The sequence below is a fragment of the Haliotis cracherodii genome, unplaced genomic scaffold (assembly GCF_022045235.1).
Source record: "Haliotis cracherodii isolate W230 unplaced genomic scaffold, xgHalCrac1.p SCAF_15, whole genome shotgun sequence".
Classification (NCBI taxonomy): domain Eukaryota; kingdom Metazoa; phylum Mollusca; class Gastropoda; order Lepetellida; family Haliotidae; genus Haliotis; species Haliotis cracherodii.
In genome coordinates this window covers 25,752,712-25,774,730 of record NW_027266270.1, presented here as the reverse complement: position 1 = coordinate 25,774,730, position 22,019 = coordinate 25,752,712, and the positions used below count along the sequence as shown (strand labels likewise).

The 22,019-nt window shown below is 39.1% G+C and overlaps 1 protein-coding gene across 1 annotated transcript in view; it reads right to left on the bottom strand.

Moving 5' to 3' along the window:
* Window positions 1-805: 805 nt before the first annotated feature.
* LOC139462420 (uncharacterized) overlaps window positions 806-22,019 on the bottom strand; it is a 32,908-nt gene continuing 11,694 nt past the window's right edge. Inside the window, exons 3-6 of the mRNA XM_071244123.1 lie at window positions 13,275-13,428; window positions 11,140-12,279; window positions 9,833-10,023; window positions 806-8,914 (exon numbers count right to left, since the gene is read on the bottom strand). Of these exons, the coding sequence (XP_071100224.1) occupies window positions 8,540-8,914; window positions 9,833-10,023; window positions 11,140-12,279; window positions 13,275-13,428 (1,860 nt within the window). The 3' untranslated portion in view covers window positions 806-8,539. The remainder of the gene's footprint in view (window positions 8,915-9,832; window positions 10,024-11,139; window positions 12,280-13,274; window positions 13,429-22,019) is intronic.

The window sequence follows — 22,019 nt, the reverse complement described above, 5'->3', positions numbered from 1 at the left end:
AGTGAACCTGACATGACAAACTCAAACAATACTCACTTTATTCATTTGAGCCAGGGACATCCACATTGTTCACAACATTTTCAAGCTCACATTAATTTCATGATTTCCAGTATTTGATAGCCTGGATTACACATCTTTTTTAGTTATAGGAAGGATTATGTCTCCTTTAAGCCATACATTTTTTCTTAGTTTGATTAAAAAACCTGACGTGAAACAAAAAGAGAAATTAGATATTTGTTTATATTGGGTCCTAGTCCACACACTGTAGCAAGAGTCACATGAAACTGAGTGAGTGAGTTGGGTTTAACACCATTTTAAACAGTATTTCAAATACAATACTGCATGTCATCTTAATTTGGGAGGAAATCCTGATGTGATGCAGGTCTCACGTTTACCACTTCAGTGAAACCCACGAGCATGGGTATGGTATTGACAAACCTGGAAACATGATAAGGGTGAACCCATGTGGAACTGAGACATTGTCTATGTATTTGGGTTATTCCTTATTTGTTACATTGATCTGGACGGTAAAACTTGAGTCATTAGGTGAGAATTAAGTTACTACAATGGCCTTGTTCATCTTGTTTAGAGCAAAGCCACTTTTCTCAAAGAAATAAAACAAATATGAAAAGGCTTTGAATTATACTCGATAACAGAACTTGTGTGGACTGATTAGCATCCAGCACAACCAAAGCAGGCACAAACATCCAAACAAAAAATAGTAATCTCATACTGAAAGTAAACTTCAAAGTTGAAGACAGAATTTTTTTAAACAAGATTTATTCACGAAAGAATTCATGCATTATAACAATATCAGGACGACAAATTTTGACACACTTGGATAAATATATGTTGTCAAAGGCACATCCACAGTGTATATAGATATATATATATTATATATAAATGTAGGAGTCTATGGCGGGACTCTAATGTGTATTCTCAGATCTGTGGCAGATTCTCATTGTTATCTGATGTCATGTTTGCAATGATCTCTCATCTGTGAATGGACAATCAGTTCCATTGTGTCATGCTTCAAATAACTTCACGACTCCTTGCCTGTGATGACGTCATGTAAGTTAACGTCTATTACCAATAGAAACAGTGATCAGTAGGAAAAGATGAGCCAGACACTATAGAAAATGAAGGTTTTGTTAAAGCAGCTCTCACACTTTGCTGACTTGCGTCCGGAGGACCCGAGCTGACTTGGGAGTACTCTTATGGAGCTCGTAGCGAGGTCGTTCTAAACTCGGGGTAACTCAGGATACCTCGTACTGATCTGCGAGAGTTTTGGAACTGCTCAAAACAGTCGGGCCGCCAGCCAGTGGCTAGTAAACTCGTAACAAACTCATAACACACTCGTCCTATTGGTAGATCCCTTGTGGCGATCTCATTGTGCTCATACAGAACTTGTATGAGGATCATCTTCAAAATTTATTGCCGAGTTGACCGAGTCTAATACGAGCTGTACGAGTGTCATTCCTGCAGCTTGTAGCCACCGCGTACCAAAGTCGTACCAAGCTCATACACCTCGTATCGAGATAGTATTAGACTCTTGATAGACTTCTATTAGACGCCTGTTGAACTCCTATTGGACTCCTATGGGGCTCGTAACACACTCGTACTGCATTTGTATGATAATCTTATATATGTAGTCTCTTCCCGAGTCCTAACCGAGTTAGCCTCGGGAGGGCTCGGCAACCACCTCGGCAAAGTGTGAGAGCTGCTTAATGCAGATTCCTGCCAGCAGCGAAATTTAAAAAAAAAAAACGTATGATAAAACATATTTAAGAAAAATACCTACCAGTACATGCAATCCCTGCACCTGACGATGCAGTTCCAAATGGGAAATGATAAAAATAATCCAGAGAAATCATATTGACTCAAAAGTCTAGCACTACAGAAATTGCCAATTATTAATATTTTATGATAATCTGCCATAGATCTGAGTTTGTGCCAATATCTGCCCTATTTGTGGAATCTGCCATAGATCTGAAAACTGCCACAGATCAGAGTCCCACCATAGATCTGAGTCCTACATATATGATAGACAGTCAACAGTTATCGCCCTTTAATTAAACTACTTCAACTGGAACATTTCAACATCAGAAATGTTACCAAAAACGATTCAAGGGGGGGGGGGAATCACATTATAGTTTTCAAATATTCTCCTAAACTAACATGATCTGGTATATGATGGGATATCTATCTCAGGGAAGGCCATACATATTTTCAGTCACAACATTCAAGGCCTTTCAAACATTTCCTCCCCATAATATAAGGCCAACTTTTATAAACTTTTAAATGCCGATTGGCCAAAGTCATATCCTCCCCATAATTTAATGCCAACATTCATAAATGTTTCCATGCCGATTAGCCAAAGTCAGGTCACCCGTCACCTCCATCCTCTCTATCTCCAGGAATCACATTTTGGTGAACCTCCACCAACCCCTGGAACAATCCACAAGGTTTTTTGTTGCTCCTCCTCCTACTCAAATGTTTGTCCTCAGCCTGATGCAACAAGCTTTGTTTCTGTTTGTTGTTTTACACTGCACTCAGCAATATTCCAACACATTACAGCAGCCTTTAAATAATCAAAGCAGATAAACCAGGGGTTGATATCACGGACAACGTCCCACACCACGGCGTACAATTACACAATCAACCAGGTCAACCACCCAACCCAACTGCCTGAAGTGACTAGCATAGGTGATGGGCACCTATTCTAATCTGGTTCCCATTTGCATAAATTTCTAGCTGCTCAATAAATTTAAAAGAATACACTAAGGCGCAATATCCAAAGAACTAAACTAAACCCTTCCAGTTTTGAGGGTGGAAAATACATTTATGTACCATGAGACAATTGTCTTCAACTACACTCAAATCAGATTTGGCAAGATAATGAATCTATTCTTTCTATACTGTTTAAAATAGCCACTGCTAGAACAACATAAGTATGTAAGTGAGATGTGATTCAAAACTGCTTTGAACAGTATTGCAACAGCACATCAGCACAAACTTTTAGGAATACCCAAAGTGTTGTTGGTTTGTCAGCATTGTGTTGTAGCATATTTATTGATGTTCATTTTGTTGCAGCAAAATACTATTTGTATTATGACAAACGGAAAGCACTACCAAATATCTAACGTTATTTATCACATATCAGGGCCCCATTTCACAAAGCGATCACAGCACTATTATGACTGTAACTCCCATACGTTAACATAGGCTCTGATATCTTTGATCACGCTATGATCATTTTGTGGAACAGGCTCCTTGTGAATGAGACTACCAAACCCCCAGGTAGCCAAGCGTGACACTCTTACTATAATCATCTCAATCTCTGTAAAATAAATCTCTGTTTAGAGTCATACGACTTAAGGACAGCAGGAATGAAAACTGTAAAGAATCAATGGTGACAAAATATATACTAAACAACATTTAAAAAATACAGTAACTTATAATAACACATATATATTTTAACAAATGACAAGGCCAGAGCACTCTTTTTCTCTTGTACTACGAATTCACCGAACTAATTTTTCCCTTATTTCAAAAACATGAGAGAAGAGAAAGTATTAAATGATTTCAAAAATAATTCACCAACAACACTAAAATATGATTCAATTTCTCACGGGAAGGGGAGCAACTCTTCCACAACTGTCACTTGCCATCAGCAAGTAATTTCATTGGACTGCTGCATCTCTGCCAGTCATATCACTTCTTGCTGATAAGATACTGTCGTACACATATTTTTGCATAACTAACAATGGCAACCTAGACGAGGCCGGTTGTAGTTTGTGAATTGATTCTTCTCGACTTTTCTTATACGGTTTTGCACAGTGCAGACAAAGCGCTATAGCCTAATAGTCACATAACAGAAGAGCTTTCTAATTAGGAAAATAATTGAAAAGAAACTTACTGACACAGTTGATGATTTGTCAGCAAATTCATAGCCACATGTCCTGCCAGTCTGAATTATGGCTTCAAGAAGTTTTGCTTCTTAGAGTAGCAGAAGTTTTTTTCTGAGCAGTTACCCAATCAATAAAGAAATATTAACATTTTCAAGATTATTTTTTCCTCAATCTTATCTATTTGGCCCCATAAATCCATAATACAAACATTTTTTTGTATTGACCTGGGCTTTAACTTTATTCTTTTTTCCGCCTCCATCCAGCCAATTTGTCCCAAGAATTGTAATACAAGAAGAAAAAGAATGATCTGGTCTAATAAACATCAAGCTCTCAAATCAGAATGAGATATAGGCACAGTTACACATCAACAAAACCCCACACATTGTCATCAATCCTGTCACTAAAAATATTCCAACAATATGAATACTCTTAACAACACCGTATATCAGTGATATTGCCCCTTCAAATGATGCTACCTTTAAAACTGATAAATGAATAACAAGGCACAACATCCCACATCCATTTCAAATATGCATGACTTACTATTTCAATAAAATCTTTTTTCATTCACACAACATGATGGGTAACTCTGGGATCCTTTCTTAATCCCTTCCTCGTTTAATTAATGTTCTTAAAGCAAGCAATGTGTTTCAGATTATTCTGAAATAAGACACCTCTACTGCAAAACAAACTTCAGATCGAACCCGCAGATTATCATAATACAGCTGGTCAACAATAATGGCAAGGGTAGAAGGTTTGCTCCTGGGCCAGTCAACTGCATGCACTTGCTGCCTACCGCAGCTTTTACGCTTTAGAATCAATACAATAATCAGTGTTCCCACTGGCATTTGAAACTGACAGACCTGCTGGACTGCTAACTCTCTACAAATTACCAGTCCCCCCTGATTTTGTCAGTCCCAACTTTAAACAAATAAAATAATTTTTGAAAATTACCTGGTCTACCCCTTCTACCTCATGTTCAATGCAGTGACATCTTCCCTGAAGTAACTTAGTTAGATCATGGACCTAAATAAACTTATAGGTTCAATGTTAGATCTACACAGCATTCACAAAAAGTTCAAGTTTTTCTCTCTTTTTTGTTGCACATTTCAAGACTAAGTCGCTACAAATATTCATTTCACCTCAAAGCAAAACGAAATCCTTGCACTTAAAATGGCCAAGGGGAAACCCTGATTGTATCAGACAAGCTGACTTTCTTCGAAAAATATACTTATATGAACATCCCAAATGTTTTGTTCAACAACAAAGATTTATAAGGTAAAAGGGAACACTGAATATTGTGTGAACTGCACTGCGTATGTGATGTGTTGAAGTGGTGCGATGATGATACACACACAGCATAAACACCATGTCCACTGCGTCACACTCACTTCCCTGAAACAGATTCTTCCGTTCACAAACGCCTACTGTCCTAAAACATGGTGTTCACGCAGATTTTTCTCCAGTTTGTTTACCAGCATCTACATGTGATTCTGATGGACTCAAGTTATGCCCTGGAGACTGAAAAGTCTGATACATGGTAATCTAGATATAGGTTAGATTTGCCATTGACTGGAAATTAGTATGAACACTAGTGATGCTCCGTTAATATGGTCTGCAGCGTTCCTTGTGAAACCAGTTACAAGTTTTTATATCAAGTATTTGTATCACAGGTACAATCTCATTAAAATGAGATATTAGTTCTTGTTCCCGATAAATAAAGATCTGAGGACATCTCAGTACAAGTCACGCCAGAATGACCTTTTGTGACCTCTGAGTGGAAAACAAGACTAACATGAAGTCAACATTAATCAATCAGAAAGCAGCTTTCTCAGGCCAAGCAGCACTAGTTTCATCCACACTTTGAAAAATATTATGACAAAGTTCTCAATTCAAAATTTGAAAACTGAATAAAAGAACATTCTGGCATGTCTAATAGATGGCTGAGAATGTATGGCAGTACTTCCAACAGGCTATGCAAATTCTCTTCTGTTGCTGATTGACTGAAGCGAGAGACAGACAATGATTTCGACAGAATCATTTGTACAGCCCAAAGCTGTCGTTTGGAATACCCTATGTTAACCTTCCGAGGATGCGTGATTAGAAAACACATTTTGACATTTCCTGATCTGGTAAGCCATACTGATTGATCGCATTAAAGGTCGTTCCGACATGACCTATGATGGGAAGTCCTCAGATCTTAAGCAGTAACATGAACCTAGATCAGATTTGAATGAAACTGTCACAGGTTCAGAGAAATGTCTTTTTGTATGTAGACATTCGTTCTCAGTGGGTATCTCCAGAAGGCTTGTTTTCTTGGCTAACAGGTTCCAGATAAACAAGGCTTCACTGTATATTAAATGAAATATATTACATATTGAGACATGAAGAACATCATCAAGACAAGATGAGAAAGCACAGTCACACTTTTGGGACTGTGAACGAGTGAGTGCGATGAGACATAAGCCAGGTCACACATGATGGCTGCCCTGAACTCACAGTCAGTTCTTACAAGATTGGGAAACTGGGTACCTATACTGCTCCTGTGTCCAGAATGGGGTATACGTTGCTTCAATGTTCTAGTAACATTTAACATGATCACAAAGACTTGTTATAGTGTCTAAACATAAATAATTTTGATAGAAACGGGTAACTACATTTAAACCCCAGGAGGAACCCCAGCGACATGGGAGTTTCAGAACCTGTGGAAAATCTAGAACTGTTTCATCCAGAGCATTAGCATTACAGTCAGCTTGGCAGAAGGGACAGTGATCCAGGGACCGTGAGACAGACTACATATCTCCATTTTGTTATAAATACCTTGGAACAATTCACGACCATAGTCGCCTTAAATTACATGACCCAAAGATATGTGAGCAATTTGGATGAGGTAGGTGTCCGCCAGTTCAAATATCTACACGACAATGAAGAAAATGGCAGTCACCGGGTTGTTATGCATTTCACTGATTATATGTTTCAAATTTTTAAAATCATACAAATGCACATAGACATCTTCTTCACTAACTACCTACATACCCATATTGTTGCAGAAATAGCATAGCACAGCACAGTAGGCAGTGGGTTCTATTGAGAAGATTTAACATATAAGAAACAAAATTTGAATGCTTATTACATATTGCTTCAAAATCACTCACTTAAAGTATCATAATTACTTTTGGATGTCATATAAGGGATTTATCTAATATCTAAGGCAAATTTGCATGTATTAACCTTTTTTAAATATTGGAATTTTTTATGTTATTTTCCTTAATTCAAAAGTACTTTAATTCAATTTTAATTCATTGCAATAGTGTAAAATAAGCAATAAACCATTTCCTCTTTATTGGACTTTATGGCGCTGTACCTATATCACACCTGTAAATATGAGATAAATATAGCGAGCAGATATACAGCATAGAGCCTTGTCTGGCTTGTGATTCACTCGGAGACATTTCCCAGATAATTATCACCTGCTTATGTACACAGTTCACATGCAAAGAAACAGTTCCGGTTTCAGTTCACAGGATCTGGCAGCTATTACACAAACAAGTCACAAGTCTGCCATCGTTCTCCAGAACAAGATCATGCTCTAGACACTGTCCCATTGCCAAATCAAGATGAACAAAAAGCAATTAGTTGACCAATTAGTTGACCTAACCATGTAATACCATCCTTCACAATCATCCCAGACTTCCAACAATGAAGATAGCTTCCCCACAAAAAAAAAACATCCCTAGGAATCCAGTATAATAAAGTCAAACACCATCAATGCCAACCGCAAACACTTCCATCATACCGATGTGGCCACAATGTAAATGTCTGCCATCCTGATACAAATGGCTGCCACACCTAAGAACACATAGTCCAGGCAGATCCAGGATTTTGAAAACAGGGGTTGGACATACCGTGACTTGGCCATGGGTGCACTTCACCATGTAAGGTGTCGTGGAAAGATGTTGCACATCCCCACTCTGGATCTGCCAGTGAAGTCCCAAGGTGTATTTCTGCCAGATGAACACATTGTCTTTGAAGGAGCACTTACGGCATCATGACTTAACAGTTCGTCATCTTGATGTAAATGGCACCCCCTCCACCCCCCTCCCCCAAAATACCAGGCCGAACAGTCTCCAGATGAGCTCTATCAGTGTCTGGTGGAACATGTCCCACGCCCTCAACCTGATGAGAAGCCTCACTGGTCAGTCATTGTTTGGTGGAATGTCTCCCCTGCCATCAACACTGGTCAATCAGTGCTTGGTGGAACATGTCCCATGCCCCCAATCTGAGGAGAAGCCTCGCTGGTCAGTTAGAGTTCTCAATCTTAAAGGAGGCTAATTTTCACAGTCTGGTTCCCCATTCTAGGTCCAGACATCGTAATAGTGTCCAATTCAACTTACACTCTGTCTCTGTGGAATTAGGGTATTTAACCAATAGACTGACATCTACCCAAACATCTGAGTTAGCACACAAAGTGATGTTTGATTAGTTTGTATCACGCTTCCTACGGCTGCCAATTGGTTCAAGTCAAGTCTCCCCATGAGAGTGAGACGATTTCCTTCTTGATTTTTTCAGAATGAAACAGAAAGTCAACGAACATGAAGAATAATGTTTCTCAACAATCTGTCACCCGCTCAAGAATCGGTTAAGTGCTCGTCCTCATGTATTGGTGAATTTGATTGGCTGGTGGACTCGGAGAACAACTTTGGCTTGGGTTTGATTCGATCTTCGGGGCGAGTAAGCATCCACAACAGATCCTTGTACTGACTTGGCCAGGAGTATTTCAACGTCTTCTTTAGCCATGATGGAAGGTACGGTTCATCAGAGTCTTGGAACAGCACAGGGACAAACCTGGTGTTCTTTTCATGTTGTCTGTACTCCTTCAGCATCTGTGAGTAGATGTAGCGGGTGTGGAGCTGACTCTCCGGCATCATCCCATTCTTGGACAATTCCTGCGCCTCGATCTCTGCTTTGTATTTAGCAGATGGACATACTAGGATGAAATCAGACTGAAACAGATGATGATGAATGTGAAATTAGCAAGAGTTCACAACTCATGATAATATGTAACAGAAATAACGTCAGCAAATATTTGGCACTAAAGTTTCTTTCGTTGTTGCTAAATGTCATGCTCTGGAATATTCCAGCTCCATGAGGGCAGACTATAAGTAACTGAGCAAAGTTCCACACTGTCTGGGAACCATGGCATGCAATCAACCAAGTCTGACCATCTGATCCAAGTAGTTGCCTTATAGGACAAGCCTTATAGGACAAATTCATATTCTTTTAGACTATCCACATATCAAAATCAAACTTTGAACTGCACCTCTTCCAAAAGTATGGACACCGTTCGCTAAAGTTGTAAAAAATAAAAGCAGTAGTTTTTAAATCACAGGTCGCACAAATGTTTAAGCTAACAAATTTTGAGGAAAAAAATGAAAAATAGCTTTGTTTTTTCAAAAAATCATCAAACTCTTCTATTGGTATAGAAAGTGTTCACCAAGTTTGAAAAAAATCAGAGAATCAGTTTTTGAGTTGTAGGTTGCACACAAAAAATGCCCTCGAAAGGATGGACAGAATTCCTTGGTATAATATATTATATACCCCTCCATTTTAGGTCCTTTATAATAAATATGCAATAAAATGAAAGAGCTCCTATTCATATAGCCATTTTACTCTCTGTCTTCAAATTTCAGTATTGAAAATATCATTATGAGAAGGGAAGTAACCCTCTGACTTGTCATTCAGGGAAACAATACCCGTACACAGAGCTTCGTCTTTCAATCCAAAGCTTAACATTTTATACACACAATTTCTTTTTCTTAAATTCAATTTATTTTCACTTTGAACCCCAACCCTGTAGTTTTGAACAACATGATTTGTTTGATTTTTTTTCCCCATCAATGACAATTTGAATAAATGCTGACCTCATTGAACTTTTCCTGGTACCAGTTGACCTTGTCATGCTGGTTGGGGAGTGTTGAGACATAGCGGCTGTTGATGTCAACGCAGACCGAGAACCCGTTTTTCACCATGCAGTTACACAGCGATAGCACATGGCAGAGGTGGTTCTTGCTGTCGTTGGAGTACGTCACGAACACCTTGATATGGCGGAAGGCTGGAAGCACACAGTGAGACTTGTGTAATTATATGCTGGTGGAAATGTGATGGCATCTCTCATACTGATCACTCACTCTCAAGGACAGCTGAATTAGAAACCCAGATCTACCAGAGCTGTACTTTGAATAAGGGATTCAGATCTACTATGACTGTACTTTGAATAAGGAATTCAGATCCACTGTGGCTGTAATTTGAATAAAGAATCCAAATCTACTACGGATGTACTTTGAATAAGACATTCAGATCTACTAGGGCTGTACTTTGAATAAGGAATTCAGATCTTCTACGCCTGTACCTTGAATAAGACATTCAGATCTACCAGAGATGAACTTTGAATAAGGAATTTAGGTCTACTACGGCTGTTCTTTGAATGAGGACTTCAGACCTACTACAGCTGTACTTTGAATAAGGAATTCAGATTCACTACATCAGTCCTTTGAGGGGCGGTCACGGGTATGGTGCTGACAAAACTAGAAACATAATCATGGCAAACCGGGATTCGAACCAACAATCATAGGTTTCTGGCAACTCTGCACAGCGAATCGTGGCACCTTAAACAACTGGGCCCCCCTTGCCCCCCTCACTACCCGTGAATGAGTACGGTTTTTTACACTGGTCTTAGCAATATTCCAGCAATATCACATCAAGAGACCCCTGAAAAGGGCTTCACATATTGTACCAATCATGGGAATCAAACACAACCTTTGAAGAGACAAGAAAAAGCTTTCACCACTAGGCTATCCTACCACACCACAACAAGGCTCTTAGCATAATTTTCAGCAGATTATATGTTATATGGGCTATTATTAGCTGAACTTTCCAGACCGAACAGACTTTACTAGACTCGGACGTCAGACTACTAGCTTGAATATAGCTCTTAGCATCATTTTCAGTAGATTTTAGTGTTGTCACATGGGCTATTAATAGCTGAACTTACAAGGCCAAACAGACTTTACTAGATTCTACTACTAGCTCGAACATCATTTCCAGTAGATTTTAGTGTTAATATATGGACTATTATAAGCTGAGCTTTTACTTTAAATGGACACAGACCAGTGGCTTAGTCACAGACTGCTGTGTGCATCAAGTGTCAAACAGCTCAACACATAGTTACCTTTCCTGAACTCAGCTGGCTTCATATCTACTGGCATGGAAGACGACTTAGTGAGTGTATTGGACTGGTTCATCTGCAGGCTGCCTACAACAGTCCCTGTAGTGGCAGTCTTCACCCGCGGAAACGTTTTGGGCGTCTCTCTCACTCCATTTTTAGCTCGCGATTGCATTTTTTTTAGGTCAGTGTAATTCAGATGATCGTGACCACTACAGCTGGGAGCATCAATTTTCTCTTCTTTGAATTGTCGAGGCCTTCCCATTCGCTCATCTTCCACCTTCTGATCTGCAACAATTTTCTTGTATTCCTGATTTGGCTGGTAGCAAGGCGGTAGTTGAGCCAACTGCTGCAGCTTGGATATAGGTGGAGAGGACACCTTCCGCAGGCCTGTATCGTGCATCATTTGATGACTGTTCATGTTGATGATGGTGCCTTTGATAATGTAAGGCCTGTTGGAGGATGACATAGGCTGTTTGGGGACCATATCCCGGCCGTAATATTCTGGTCGACCATGTTGTCTTTCACCAACGTGATTGAATGCAATGTAGTTGGCATTACGCCCTGAAGTTTTCACTTCCTCTTCACGAGCAACATCTATAGCGGCTGGTTGTCCCATGGACTGTAAGTGAGTGAATGATGACAGTTGGTTATCTCCCCTCATGATGGTCCGTGGCAAAGCTGCAGGTTCCTCCCGGCGATGATTGTCTTCCTCCATGTCGATGTCATCGACTGACATCATGTCCCCTGGTCCTGGGGGGTCCTGATTGACCATCATGCTCTCCTGGCAGCCATTGTGCTGGGGTGGAGTGTATTCACCACTAAAGTAAGGGTGCCCCTGCACACCCCGCGACATGATATAGGACATATTTCCATTCTGACTAGGGTAGCCATTACACATGGGGTGTCGTGGCTCAGGGATGGAATTGTGCCTGCAGGGTGGAGACTGGTGGACGTGGCAGGCACTGGTTGGGCAATACTGCATGGAATTCACCATGCCCTGGTGTGCCATGTGGCCATGCATGTCGAGTGATGAATACATGTGAGGCGCAAAAGAGTTTGACGGCCAGTTGTAGGAGACTTCATCAGGGGTGCGAGGTGACTGTTGAACTGCATTCTTTTCATTCTTATACTTTTCTTCGGCTTCTGAAAATAAAAATAAAATAATGTGATCATTGTGTTAGTTATGGTAGAATGTCCCAACTAATCCTACCAGAGCCACCTTGTATCATCACCAGTAACCCTGCCACAGCCACCTTGTATCATCACCAGTAACCCTGACACAGGCACTTTGTATCATCACCAGTAATCCTGACACAGCAACATTGTATCATCACCAGTAACCCTGACACAGCCACCTTGTATCATCACCAGTAACCCTGCCACAGACACCTTGCATCATCACCAGTAACCCTGACACAACCACCTTGTATCATCACCAGTAACCCTGACACAGACACCTTGTATCATCACCAGTAACCCTGACACAACCACCTTGTATCATCACCAGTAACCCTGACACAGACACCTTGTATCATCACCAGTAACCCTGACACAGACACCTTGTATCATCACCAGTAACCCTGCCACAGACACCTTGTATCATCACCAGTAACCCTGACACAGACACCTTGTATCATCACCAGTAACCCTGCCACAGACACCTTGTATCATCACCAGTAACCCTGCCACAGACACCTTGTATCACCACCAGTAACCCTGACACAGACACCTTGTATCATCACCAGTAACCCTGACACAACCACCTTGTATCATCACCAGTAACCCTGACACAACCACCTTGTATCATCACCAGTAACCCTGACACAGACACCTTGTATCATCACCAGTAACCCTGACACAGACACCTTGTATCATCACCAGTAACCCTGACACAGACACCTTGTATTATCACCAGTAACCCTGACACAGACACCTTGTATCATCACCAGTAACCCTGACACAGACACCTTGTATCATCACCAGTAACCCTGACACAGACACCTTGTATCATCACCAGTAACCCTGCCACAGACACCTTGTATCATCACTAGTAACCCTGCCACAGCCACTTTCCTCCCCAGCAGACAGACTGACCCACAGCAGTGACTCACTCACAAGTCAGCTTCAGTACTCCTTACCCTGCATGTGATTGTTCAGCACCTTCACAGCATCAGGTCTTGCCATCTCCTCCAGTGCCGTCTTCAACTTCTGGATCGTGGATGACTCCTTCTTCACATACTCTCCCAGCAGCAACAGTGTGCATGGTTTCTCCGGTCGGCGAGACTCAAAGTACTGAAACAAATAACATTACCATTCACTAATTTCCTTGTTACTGAAAATAAAATCTAACTGTGAAAGCTTGAGTAAACCTGATGTGTATAAGAATGAGTTAGTTGTTATGTCAGCAATAGGGTGACTATTGTATTATACCAATTTCAAAGCTCAATCACTATATCACTTAATGTAATAGAAATGAATAAAGTATTGACGACAGTGTCAAAAAACAAACATTTTCCTCCCTGTCACTACTCAAAGCAAAGGGAGATAACACTTATCTGAAGTTGTCGTCATCCTCGCTAATCAACTCACGTCATGTTTGAAATTCAACTGCAAAAGGTTTTCTGACACATAATTAATGTTTTATTTATAACTAATTTCAAATATTGAAACCATCAATTATTATGCATACTATCGACAATACCATTCCTATTGATGTAGAACAATTGTAGGGCAATTGCAATAGATCAATAGTTCACTATACCGTTGCACTCCTAGTCAGTAATATAACATTAGTGGTAGACCAATCGTCAGAGACTTTTGTGTCACTCTAAGGTACACAAGAAAGAGCAAAACAAATTTTCAAAAAAGGTCATAACACAAAAGATCTTATCAGTTAGGAGATAATCATAATGTGTTAATGTGATAACTCTTATCAGTTAGGAGATAAACATAATGTGTTTTCAATGTAGAGCTAGGTTTCCTGTCGATTTAACCCCGCTAAATTGAAGTTGGAACCGAACGCACATATCGCTCATTGTGACGCAAAAGATATGACGTCAGAGTCGTATTTAAAGAAAACCTCCAAATTCCAAGCTCTCTGTTGTCCCCAAAACCTAAGATACATTCTCTTTGTAAATTTAAGTCGTGTTTTCTGCACGAAATGTATTGCCACACATCCTTTGAATATTGTAGTAAGTGAGTGAATGAATGAGTGAGTATGGTTTTACGCCGCTTTTAGCAATATTCCAGCAATATCACGGTGAGGGACACCAGAAATGGGCTTCACACATAGTACCCATGTCGGGAATCGAACCCGGGTCTTCGGCGTGACGAGCGAACGCTTTAACCACTAGGCTACCCCACCGCCCCGAATATTGTAGTAACTTTGCATTTTATAACTTATAATTGTAGATATAATTATAAAATATTCTGAAAAAAGAACTATTTTATTAATATTAGCTTCCGCAGTGATGCAGCCGTCAAACCAGCTGTTTCAATCATAGGGGGTTTATTGTGATTTAATAGCCTCTGACTGACCAATCAGAATCACGTAATTCATGGAAGAATGTGTAGAATGTGTATTACCAGTCGCCTAAGTCTGGTCATAGCAAAGGCTTGGTCAGATAATCATAATTTGTCTACCATATCATATCCTAAAGAATCTAGCTATGTGATAGGAACCAAAATATTCAGTTGGATAAAAAAATCTCCTCAGTTTTGCTTTTCCACAATTGTAAAATTTTGTACACCGGGTGTTTAAAACTTTGATCCACAAACTATAACAAGTTGTGACCTCGCCATCATCTGGAAACACCATATCATATCCTAAAGAATCTAGCTATGTGATAGGAACCAAAATATTCAGTTGGATAAAAAAATCTCCTCAGTTTTGCTTTTCCACAATTGTAAAATTTTGTACACCGGGTGTTTAAAACTTTGATCCACAAACTATAACAAGTTGTGACCTCGCCATCATCTGGAAACAATACACTATAAAGCTATTGAAAACTTGTAATAATATAACATTATTGAATGATAAGAAGCCTTTTTTTTCCTCCAAGAGTTTGACATCAAAATTTAGTGTTGTCCAAACATACAATGGTTGAAAAATACAAAGTCTAGTTCTCATTCATATGCACAGATTTGATAACTTTAATAATTTCTAAAGGTTGACCTTATTTCTTAAATAATGCAGATATAGGTGGACAAACAGGATCCCAAACAACCTTATCATTCCTCGTCCTATAGACAGGGAAATAGACAGAACAACGGATATGGACACTATGGAGATGCCCTGTGACATATGGAGAATGAACATAATGTTATAATAATTCAAATAATATGACTTCCTAGTTCAGCTATGAAAGGCTGCAAGTAGCTCAAAAACCTCCTGAAACATCATGTACACTCACTCATAAGCAGAGTATTTGCGTCGTAAAATCCCCCCCCCCCCCAAGAATATTCAAAACCCAATTACTTTCAATTACCTTGCATACAGAAACCAATGCATTAAATGAAAAACTCAAATTTATAAAAACAGCTTGCATAAATTCTCAAATTTTCAGCATGCGTACAAAGGAGCTAATTTCCGAAACACAAACACAATTACGAGCTAATTTACTTTCCGGGTCAATCCTAGAACAGTTTTATACATTTATAACATTATATCCGGTTTTTTTTAATCTTAAAATGTTCACTGATTTGGGGAAAAACCCAATAGATTGAAACCAAATAGAAACCAAAGAATAAAAACTCAATTGCTCAAAAAGTTATCTGGAGCTATGTCATGGTGTAGGACAGCAGCCCTATCATAATAACATTTAATACCTAGTGATGGCTATTGGCCTGCATTTTGTATTGCAATTTATTGCCATAATGAATCATGTATTGTGATACATACCACAATATATTGCATGTGTTCTTTTATTTGTTATTTGTTATGAACCTGAACAAAAAACAAAAAACCTGCATGATTTTGACAACGTCATATTTTGTTGCCATGTTCACAAAGCATGCGTAATGGACACATTATATACAGGAAAGTGGAAACTGTCCAAAATAGTGACACAGGAAGAAGTTTCTAATTTCTAAATTTCCATTTGAGTTGACACTAATGTAAAACCTTCCAACAAGATGTTATGCATAATTTTGAAAAATGCAATATACTGGTATTATCCAAACGTATTGTAGTACCGTAACGGAATAAAGAGATTAGATAGATAGATAGATAGATAGATAGATAGATAGATAGATAGATGGCATAACTGAGGATTATCCCAATCAATAGTTGTGTAGTATATAAACAACAGTACCTTCTAATGTAGTCTATTATATTCACTGCATCAAAATATTTGTATTGGAATATACATGATGATTAAGCTAATTTAACATCACAAGATCAATGACACAATGTTCTACCAATTTTAGTCTGATTTACAAATGAACCATATCCTATATATTTACATTAGTAAAATCCAAATTCACATCACTACATCAATTTTATGTCTTCGATTCACAGAATCTTCAACTGAATTTGACATTCAAACAACTTACGTCATCAACATCTTCGTAGAAAAGTTCATCCTCGTTAAACTGAAGCTCAAAGAACTCATCCAAAACATCCATATTTTGCTTGTTGGTCAGTCAACAAACAACACACACCAAGTCAAAACACAAATGACTTTTCCTGCATCCCCGAGTTGGTAAGCACTGCTCTTCCCACCAATCGTCCTAACCAATATGTCACCGATCCACACAAAGAAAAAACTAACAGCTCAAAGAACAGAAAAAAATCAAAGGATAAGAAAATATCATAAATCAATTACGAATGCAATTAGATTAACTATAGGCCTCTTCAAGTTTATAACTCCCCCAAGCCAACTGTATCACTCAGTGACGGAGGTGTTATCTTCCCTTGGGCTGAACTCTCCACTATGAAGGTGGAATTTAGCCTTGGGGGAGAGGTCATAAGATCCATTCGACTGGGACCATCACCAAATACCTCCAGGGCATATCTTGAGTTGTTTTAATTAACAGCTTATCAATTATATGTGCGATCCCACACTGACATGGCAAGTTTTTGTCTACGAATTAGGAAATATACCCTAATGTATAGACACATTTCCTTACAAGTCTGTCCTTGATGAACTTATTTTTATAACGTTGTGAATGTCTTCATGCCTGGTCACTTGAAAAGCAAGACTGACCTCTAGCTGCTGAATAATAGTATGTAAATTGTAATATTGGGTCAGTGAGAAAGTTCACCTGGCAGACAAGCCAGTCTAGTGCCCATGACAGATATGACACGTGTCAAACATGGTTCAAACAAAGTTACATCAGACATTTTGACAGTCATCTTGGACAAGACCAATCTCAAGATTGGAGAATGTTTCCGACGGGCTGACAGTCATCTTGTACAAGACCAATTTCAATATTGGAGAATGTTTTGCAAAATGATTCATTTAACATGTTAAACACTCGACATGTTCAGTAGAATATTTGGTTTTATGCTTTCTCACATTTTGATTTTTTAGACATAATGATTCAGTTAATAATTTATCCCTGCAGTATAAACAAAGCGTCCTGGGTTGGGGATAATGCTACCCTCAACTGTATACATGGTACGAGGCTTTGTTTTGCAAAAGGACATTGTAGGTAGGTTAGACCCCAGAATTCCAAATGGTTTGACCCTAAGTAGTCAAAGGCAAATATAACTGCGATCATGATAATGTATTGAAATATGAAAATCAGTGAGAGTGTGTGAGTTAGTGAGTGAGCTGGGTTTATCGCTGCTTCAAACAATATTCCAGTTATATCACGGCGTGTTAGCTGAACGTAGGAGGAAAGACCGAAGTGATGCAGGTCTCAGACGTTACCACTTTGGTGAAACCCACGAGCACGAGTATGGTGCTGACAAACCTAGAAACCTAATCGGGGCGATACAGGATCCAGACCCAGAATCATAGGACTACAGTGATTGACCAATCTTTCAGCAGTGGACCTAACAAACCACTTTGATTGCCGTTATAGTCGACTAACAGGATCGGGTGATCAAACTCGCTTACTTAGTTGATGCATGCCATCGTATCCAAATTGCGTGGATCGATGCTCATGGTATCATCACTGGATTGTCTGGTCCAGATTCAATTATTTACAGACCGCCATCATATAGCTGGCATCTAACTGAGTGCGGTGATAAACAACGAACAACAAACTTGGTATGACAGACCAGGCACGCTGGATGCTGCATCATATTTTTTCAGCTAAGTGAAACAGTTACACCACAAATTTGTCTTTCCCTAAAAAATAATCTGTATCTGTAGTCAGCTAATGGGAATGACACAGAGCTCCAGATAGGCTTTTGGTGTTGTGGGTATTTTACCCATGCATTTCAAAATCATTGGGCATCAGCAATTCTATCTGGGTATTCAAATTTCTGTTACCAACCTTTTTTACACATGTGGGTATTTAAGTTAAATATTAAATATTAGATTAAATATTTAAAAACAATATTCATCTAGTCCCTGCAAACTGGTGTTGTGTGGGTTCGAGAGCTTTATAGGATTCAAAAATACCACAATACTTCCACAAGAAAGTGTGATGGCATATGATCATGATGTAACTGTCATCGTGGAGTTTGGGAAGGTTGATGGAATGCCCGTTCATAATTTCAAAATAAGTTGCTGATTTGCTAATCGAATATGCAGGGTTATTTCACAATATTTTGATGATACGCACAAGTTTTATTTTTGTAGCGTATCTGTAATGTTCGCTTGGATTTTATTTTACTGCGTATTTCTGCATTTCTGATGCATATTTTACGCAGATACGCAGCTCATCTGGAGCTCTGTGACAATAATCAGACATTCCACAGTACATGCTTTGAGCATACCATTTGAGTATGGAGTCCAGTGCTATATAAGCACCCTTATTATCATTAACCTGTGAAAAGAACAGAAACTTCAGAATATTAATTTTAAGAAATTAAACATATTAACAATCTTTAGTTTGAATATGGAGTTACAAAAGAGAGAAAAAAAGTGAGGAATATGGCTATCTAGATTTGTCTATTTGTATCATTTCAACTAGACTTGAATAAATTAAACACTGATATTCTGCTATAATTGTGCAGGACGGTCATTCATCAGGTGCATCAAATCTCCATTCTACTAACCAGGGCTGGGACGAGTCCAAATTCATTACCCAGGTACCCACATCCCTACTGCCCGAGCCTACCCGGGTACCCGCTCTTGGTGTCAAAAGATAGGTACAAACTGTCCAATTGGGAATAGTTTGACAGTAGCCCTGGCAAAATGTATTCAGATACACGTACAAAACGATGTGGTCATGCATACACTGAAGTTGACTGAAGTTTCACCTTTGTCCAAACATATACTAGAAAGTGTTTTTACTCGTAAAAACATATGTCTCCCCCCACTCCCCTAACCCCCATTCATTCGTTTACTTCACGTTAAACCCCATCTCTTCATTCCCACCCTCCATTACTAAATAACAGAGACAAAAATAGAACTCCTAGAAATTTCAAACAACTAATGGGCACCACTTCAGTGCTGGGTTAATGTGTATACAAAGTTTCGCGAAAAAATATTAAACGGTTTCTGAGTTATGGTCCGGAAACGGTGGGAACGCCGACGCCGGTGGGAACCGTGCCAAAAACAATATGTCTCCCTCCATTCTGGGGGAGACATAATAAGTCAGAAGGAACGTGTTCATGGTCATGAAGAAATGCGAACATTAGAGACTTAAAATTGTCGTGTAACCATGTAGTTATTTAGTGAATTTTTGTCATGAAACAATATATCACGTGACTAACCATGGGTCAGGACAGTCCTTTCGATACCCGGTTCCTACTCAGTACCCACCCGACCCGAGGACCCGAGTTACCCGTCCGAGCCCTACTACTATCATAAATACCCTTGACTCATTGATCACCTTATTGCCTTTATTGAACCAAATATACTTAGCGTCATTATGTAGAGGGGAATGTCCGAGTAACTCTCCATTCCTTAAAAATAATGGAGCAGAGGCCGAGGCCCATTATTTTTAAGGAATGGAGAGTTACAAGGATATTCCTCTACTTATAACTCATCCCTACTTTTACACTTTGAGAAAATATTCAGTGGTGGAAAATATTTGAAAAATATACCAGAACAGTATTTATACTATGTGAGTCACCCTTGCTTGATGCACAAGGAATGCGTTCTCTGCCACTGTTGTATATGCTCCATGCTCCGTCGCAAGCTGACATTTACAATGCATGGTACACGGCTCTTCATAATTGCGTTGGGTCCTAAACTAGTATTTTTCAATCGCTTGCACATTGTCAATACATGCTGAATAATAGGAGATATAGAGCCCCGAACAAGGATACATATGTTACCTGATTTGTTTTTTCTCGTTTATCCGGTTATTATACATATGAACATTGTTGTAGGTAACCTGTTCTAACACAAAATATATACATATTATTTTAAGCTTTTAAGCATTATGCAAAAATATTTTATAGTTAATTACCACCACACCTTCATGCGTCGCCGTAGCTGAGGTTGACAATAACACGTCCTCACATCAAACGATGAGGGTTCGAACCCCGTTGGCACTGGAGGGTGGGGGGGAATCAAAATTATTCACTTGACAATAAATGTAATAGTTCTGTCTATTCCAAATGGAAATTAAGTCAAATGTTGGTCCAAGATAATGTATAGATGACAAACAGCCCTCCATTCGTGAAAAATAATGGAGCGTTCAAAGAATAGAATGACGTCAGAATATAGTTCATTCCGAAATATTTTTTAGTTGGAATATTGCGAAGTGCAGTGATGCAGGTCTCAGACGTTTACCACTTCGGTGAAACCCACGAGCACGGGTATGGTGCTGACAAACCTAGAAACATAATCGGGGGCAAACAGGGATTCGAACCCACAATTATGTGTTTCTGGCGTGCCCAAGGGACGCAACTCTGCACAGCGAATCGCGACGCCTTAGAAGACTGGACCACCTGTGCCCCCCATACCCATTAGAACAGGGCTATATCCTAAAATATGAGTTAACAGATGACAAAGGTGGGTTTCAAACATGTTGAATAGCATGACTAAAATTTGCTCAATTCCTTATGACTGATAAATGCTAAGCCCCTCTATACATAAAACTCAATGAAATGTATATAAAGCACAGTAAAGCTCTAGCTCTCAGGCACAATATAGTAATAATTAAATAAGTGGAGTAAGACTGAACTGTTTTAATTGGCTAGCGCATTCAACTCGTACCACCTACGATTCTCATCAGGCCATAACTGAATGACGGACATGAAGTTGTAACATATAGTAATGTGACGTCATAACATTTAGGAGAACTATGACGTCATAATACCAAGGTGACAATGGACAAATAACTTACGCCTTTACATTCAACTAAGCCGCGTATTTATGAATGAAATTTGAATGAATATTTTGTTTTACAGTAAATTCAGTGTCCTTTGTAATTTGGACTGAACAGCCTTCAATTATATTGCTTCAAGTAAGGCAACGTTTCACACCCCAGTTAGAAACCTGTGAAGTGATGAATCAAATTTAGAACATGTCAAAATCTTTCTAAGATCTTTGGGTTGGGTTAAATATATATAATCTTTTTTAATACAATACTAGTCCTTGAATCATTTCTTGAAGAGTATTTTAGCAAATGTGCGAAACACAAAAAAATCCTGATGGAAATAACAGTGACTTGAAACCCGTGAAAGCTGCTATATTGCTCAACACTAACTGTGACATCCAGCCCATATCTGAGACAACCTCCCATTCCTTTTGTGTCTCTGTACTGGAAGGAATGATTTCAAAACATTAACACTGACCTTAATCATATGAATA